The 6,000-nt window shown below is 39.1% G+C and overlaps 1 protein-coding gene across 1 annotated transcript; it reads right to left on the reverse strand.

Annotated features, from left to right (window-relative positions):
* Position 1: 1 nt before the first annotated feature.
* Positions 2 to 5,412, reverse strand: LOC131251115 (non-specific lipid transfer protein GPI-anchored 2-like). Its single transcript, XM_058251632.1, has 3 exons — positions 4,885 to 5,412; positions 2,796 to 2,831; positions 2 to 418 (listed from the first exon to the last, which is right to left on the reverse strand). The coding sequence occupies exons 1-3, from the start codon at positions 5,267 to 5,269 to the stop codon at positions 291 to 293; spliced, it is 549 nt and encodes a 182-aa protein (XP_058107615.1). The 5' UTR covers positions 5,270 to 5,412; the 3' UTR covers positions 2 to 290.
* Between the last annotated feature and the right edge of the window lie 588 nt (positions 5,413 to 6,000).

Here is a 6,000-nt window from a genome sequence, read left to right on the forward strand (position 1 = left end):
ATGCTGCAAATCCAAGGAATAAATGTCCATCAAGAAAAGGCTAAAACCATCCAGTCAGTCTGATTTTCAACTTAGGACCCATCTAAACTGGGTCCCACCATTTGGAAGGATTAATTTAAAATTCGCTTTATTGCTTAAACAAAATACCTTAAAATGAGATTATTAAATATTACTAATCACAAGCAGTCTCAGACTCACAATGTAAAAATGGAGAAAATAGATGGAATAAAAACTAAAACCTAAAATAAAATGGCCTAATGAGGCTTAGAGGAATGAAAGCCATTGAAATTTTAGAATATTGCAGCTGCAACACCGGATAAACTGAAGACAATGGCCAATGCCGAGATCGAGAAGCGGGACCCGCCTCGACTTTTCTCCGGTGGGGGGGCGGTCGGGGATGACGCTGCTGTTGATCCACCTGGTGAAGTAATTTTGTTTTGCACATGTTAATGACTCAAAAAGAAATTTATCAATGAAAAAAGAAAGAAATTAATAGTGAAAATGGACATTTACACCTAGTACAAAAATAATTACAGCTTGTAAAATTTATTAGTTTTTCCACACGTAATGAATCTTTGGTACCGAAGTACTCTTATAGGTGCCTAAACACACAACTAATTCTTACATAAGCACTCAAAATCAGGACTTCAGTGTTGAAACCCAAAGTGACTACTGTGAAGGTAAGTGTCGGGTAGGTCTCCCAAGAGTTTTAACACAAAGGTCATAAGTTCCAGTACCCATTATGGTGTGTGGGTATATTTGTGTGGCTATTATATATGTAAGGGGTGCATGCGCAGTACCTTGCATATGTTATATGGGTTTAGGAAATGTTGAACTATATGTGTTACACCTTATTTTTGAAGCACTTAAGAGTAGGAGCGGTAAAATATGGTATATGTAGTGTTATGGCACATGTGCATATGCAAATTAATTGGCACAAATAATACATATGAGGCACTTGAAGATTGACAGTGACATGTGTGGGATGTGTGAGAGCTTAAACACGAATGGTTATATATGCAAAACACTTAATGCATAATCACATCAATAAAGAAGATTAAGCATGTAAATAAGGTTGGGTCCTTGCTCTTTTTTCTTTTTTTTCTTTTTTTTTTATCATTTTTTACACACGCACACACACACCCCACGCACTCACCCTAGTGGAATTTCACCAAATACGGATACTAGAAGCCTTGCTCGTGTGTTGAAACTCCTGAGGGTCCCACCCTAGCAAGAGTAAGGTTGGGTCCTTGCTCTTGCTCTAGTGGTAGACTCTCAAGAGTTTCAACCCCTGGTCAAGGGTTCGAGCACCCATAGGTGGTGAAATCCCACTAAGGCATGAGTGTGTGGTGGTATGTGTGCGTGTGTTAAAAAAAAAAATAAATAAATAAAAAGAGAGAAAAAAAAAGAAGAGCATGTATAAGGTATTCATCTTTAAGGGTTAAATTTGTTTTTTTGAATTCCTTGTAAAATTACGTGAGTAGGTAATTATTATTATTATTATTATTTAAATAAGTACTATAGCACATAAATTAATAGTCAAATGCATATGTAATAAGAAATAGATAAATATATTTATAATCATTACATTTTTGCATTTTCGGTACAATTTTACACAGCTTAAACAAACAATCAAAGCATCTCATCATTATTGTTAAATATAATTGACATCATCCAATAAGTAAAATAAATTGTAATCATTGTCTAATTTTCTTTATTTATTAAGGGCATGTTTGATTTTTCTTGTCAATTATAATTATTTTGTAAATGGGTAATAATTATTTATTTAGGTAATCACTGCATCTTATCCAATATAGATAGTGATGGCATACTTTTTAAAAACTAAAATTAAAAAATTTACAAAATAAATGCGAGGCCCGCCATGATGTATGTGACTTATCCATGCCGTCCATTCGTTATGGTAACTGACGAGGGTATAAGCTCAAAAAATGAGGCAAATCCAAAGCTCAAGTGAACCACACCATGGGAAACCATGAGAATCGAATGCCTACCATAAAAACTTTACGGGGCTTCGAAGTTTTGGATCAAGTTAGCATTTGTGTTTCTGTTTATCCATGTCTGTATGACCTTATGAACCAGTTAAATGACAAATGAACCTCAATGTAGGCCCACTGAAGAAAAAAACAATTGTCAATGGTGGATGAATTAAGGCTACTGTTTTTATTCGTGTGGCCTACTTGAGCATTGAATCTACCTCTTTTTTGGCTTATGTCTCCAAACGTTATGATAAAATAGATGGGCTAAGGAAGAATTAAGGCTACTGTTTTTATTCGTGTGGCCTACTTGAGCATTGAATCTGCCTCTTTTTTGGCTTATGTCTCCAAACGTTATGATAAAATAGATGGATAGCCCGGATATGTTACATACAACATGGTGGGGCCCATAAATTTAAATCAATACTTTTGGACTGATTTTCGAGGTGGAATTACTTGCCCATTTTCAAAACAGGTGAAAAAGAAATAATGACTTATTTACCAAGGATTTACATGAAATATAGAATATCAAATAGGCCTTAAGGTAATTGGAGAAATAAAATATGCCCTTACTACGTAAGAAATTCAAAATATAGATATGAAAAACTATCATGAAATCCTTTTGAAGTAGATGACTGTATATTTTAACAGTGAATCCATAGTTTAGTTTAAGTTGCATTTCTTTTCAAAAACATTAGAAGGTCAATTATAAAAATAAATATTATAAAAAAAATTAAAAAAAATAAATCACCAATTCATCAAGAGCATTATTGTCATTTTCAAGGGAAGATGGGTACTTACCACCTGTTGTGGGGGCTCCAACTGGAACTCCGAGCACTGCAACAAAATAACACAAAATGGTCAGCTAAATGATCTGAACGGTCAGATTAGCTTTTAACGGCTCAGATCTCTCCTTAGATTATAATGTAATGATGATGAACTTGCCCACTTGGAGAAAGAACCGTTAAAAATGGTGGACAATCTATGCTAGCAATCGAGAGAAATAACAAAGTGGAGAAAGCAGGTAGTCCGCGGACTACTGAAGTGAAATGGAGGTCTGACGAACGGGCAATGTGGACGATCCTCTTTTAAGTGTGAATGATACTGACCGTTGAAAAGAGATAGACTTGACTGCAAACAGCTACGATCTCGACTGTCCATCGATTGAACGGCTAGCGTCGTTTGTAGTGAATGTACTCCTCAGGCCGGTAAGTACTTTTTGAACTGTCCAGTTAATCCACAAAACATGTTCCAGCTGGTGTATTGCAAATTCACTTAAATAGTCCCGCGGACTACGAAATCAAATTTCACTACTAAGGGAAAATTTCTGTACCAACGAAATTACGTTCTAAAAAATGAGATCTAGACCTTCAAGCAGTCATGTACGAGATCTGAACCTTTCATCTACTGGGAATCAGAGTAGATGGGACGTATACGAAAAGTCACATACATCAATCAATCCTAGCCGTTGATTGGAAAGACTCTTGTTTAATAGAAATAGATGGTTTAGAGAGAAGTCCATCCAATGGTGGAATTTCAATAGGCTCAAATCGTCCAATATCAACCTTCAATAATCTGAATGGCATGATTTTCAGATTATAGCCTATCCATGGTAGAGAACCATAGATGAACGGTCAGGATCTCAAACACGTGTGCCCCATGTGCGGGTATTGGGTTCCCACCTGTACAACTGAGGTTCCAGGATGCCTATCCGCGTGTCTAGGACCCTATAAATCGGGGTTTAGATGTGGCCCAAAATCGAATCAACGGTGCTTGATGAAAAGTAAAACTACTGGCGCATTTTTAACAAATTGGTCCTATGGAGTTCTAACGTGAGCCAGGTGGTCATTAATAAAAATTAGTAAAAAGAGAATCCACCTCTGGACTCAGATTTTCTCGGTATTGATACAGCCGAACTTCACTCGGCCTCCAAACCACTCACAATCTCGCGCATTTTAGTGTATCGCGGCAGGCATAAAGAATCTGCCCAGGGACTAAAGATAACACAGGTTAAAATTCCATCCTGGCGTATTTTAGAGGAGCACATCGTCTCAAGGAAATTGCGTGCAGCCAAACCAAAACGTTAGCGTAACACACACCCCTGCTTATTGTAGACTAAACCTCCGTAAACCTACTACCTTGCGCACCAACCCAAATCCCCCCCCATCCGGCATGTTTCAGAAAAGACGCGCGACCAATTCCAAAACTCGGAGCATCCGTATACCCCAGCGCATTTTATACTAAACCTGTATAAAAACACTAACTTACGGAACTAGCCAATGGCTAGTGGTCAGTGCTCTGTGGACCCCACCATGATGTATGTGTTTCATCCATGCCGTCCACTCATTCTTCCAGATCATTTTATGCTATGAGCCCAAAAACAAGGTTAATCCAAATTTCAAGTGGACCGCACAGTGTTGATTGAACGCCCACCATTAAAAACTTCTTGGGCCCACAAAAGTTTTAGATCAAGCTGATATATTTTTTTCCCTTCATCCAAGTCTGTATGACCTAATCAAAACGTTAGATGTCAAATAACCATTACAGTGTGCCCTAGGATGTTTTTAATGGTGGAAATTCAATCACTACTGTTTTCCCATGGTGTGGTCCACCTGAGATTTAGATCTACCTCATTTTTACGATCAAGCCCTAAAATTATCTTTCAAAATGTATGGACAGCATGGATAAAACAAATACATCATGGTGGGGTCCACATAGCACCGACCACTAGCCACCTGGCTAGTGACAGCGTCACTAGCCAAACCGCCTCCCTAACCTACGCAGTATCCGGCGCATTTCAGAAAAAAACCCAGTACAAAACGCTAACATGCGCCGTTAAGAGAGAGAGAGAGAGAGAGAGAGAGAGAGAGAGAGAGGTGGAGTTACTAACGTGCGCAAAGGCTGACGGGAGTGTCGATCTTGCAGATGGTGGGCAGTTTGAGGGCCTTGGAGGGATCGACCTGAACACCAAAGCTGCTGGTGATGTTGGGGTCTGCAAGAAGCTGGCACAAGCACTTGGGCGAGCTCCCAATCAGGCCCTCCAATCCAGGGCAGCACCCCTTTGACGGCTTCGTCACGTTGCTTCCAGACTCTACGTACGTCAGGCAATCTGATAAGTTCAAGAGCGGCGTGATACAATCCTCAACGGCTGGGGCGGGCGCTAGTTCTGGGCCCGCTGCCGCTTCTGGACCCTGACCCCTTACAATGCCGCACATCATGAAAGATCCAACGGTGGCGATTATCATCATGGAAATGATCGACTGGATATTCGCCATTGATTTGTTTTGATGAAACTTCTTCTGCTGCTGCTGCTGCTGCTTTTCCTCTTCTTGTGTTATTAAAAATGAGAAATACTCACCGATCCTACCCTATTTAGGCTGAATTGGAAATTACTAAAATACCCTTATAAGCAGTTGGGTAAACACAAACACGTAACACGGCCTTGTTATGGAAGAAAATTTATAGTGGGTCAGGAGAGCGGAATACCTGTGACCGCATAGAGATATCCGTGAGAAATCTACTCCGTCCATCTGTTTTTAAAGACTACAATAAAACAGGATTCTAAAAATCAGGCAGATCCAAAGGTTAGGTGAGCCACATCAATAAAACAGTTGGAACAATAGCATCCACCGTTAAAGCCTTCCTGGAGCTGAATTGTTTATATGCCATCCAAATCGTTCATAGAATTATTACTACTCAATAAACTGAAGGAATAAATAACAACTTGATAAGAAAAACTTTTGTTTATGCCGAGAGTTCAATCTCCACTGTTTATTATAGTATGGTCCACATGAGTTTTGGATCTGCTTAATTTTTTAAATCTTCTCTTTCAAAATACATGGACGGAGTGGATTTTGTTTTCCTCCATGCAGGGCCCTATATGTCACTCACACAAAACATCTCATTATGAGATCGGAAAACAAAGGGTATGTGAGGCCCATTTTGATGTTGGTGTGCCATTCACCGCAATCTCTAGCATCGACTCATGGGATTGGGAAAAACAAAC

The sequence above is a fragment of the Magnolia sinica genome, chromosome 7 (assembly GCF_029962835.1).
Source record: "Magnolia sinica isolate HGM2019 chromosome 7, MsV1, whole genome shotgun sequence".
Lineage (NCBI taxonomy): Eukaryota > Viridiplantae > Streptophyta > Magnoliopsida > Magnoliales > Magnoliaceae > Magnolia > Magnolia sinica.

Coding starts and splice junctions, on each gene's coding strand:
- LOC131251115 (XM_058251632.1), bottom strand. CDS start 5,269: ATGGCGAATATCCAGTCGATCATTTCCATGATGATAATCGCCACCGTT. Junction 2,832..4,884: donor TCCCGTCAGCCTTTGCGCAC/GTTAGTAACTCC, acceptor ATTTTGTTGCAG/TGCTCGGAGTTCCAGTTGGA. Junction 419..2,795: donor TGGAGCCCCCACAACAGGTG/GTAAGTACCCAT, acceptor TTACTTCACCAG/GTGGATCAACAGCAGCGTCA.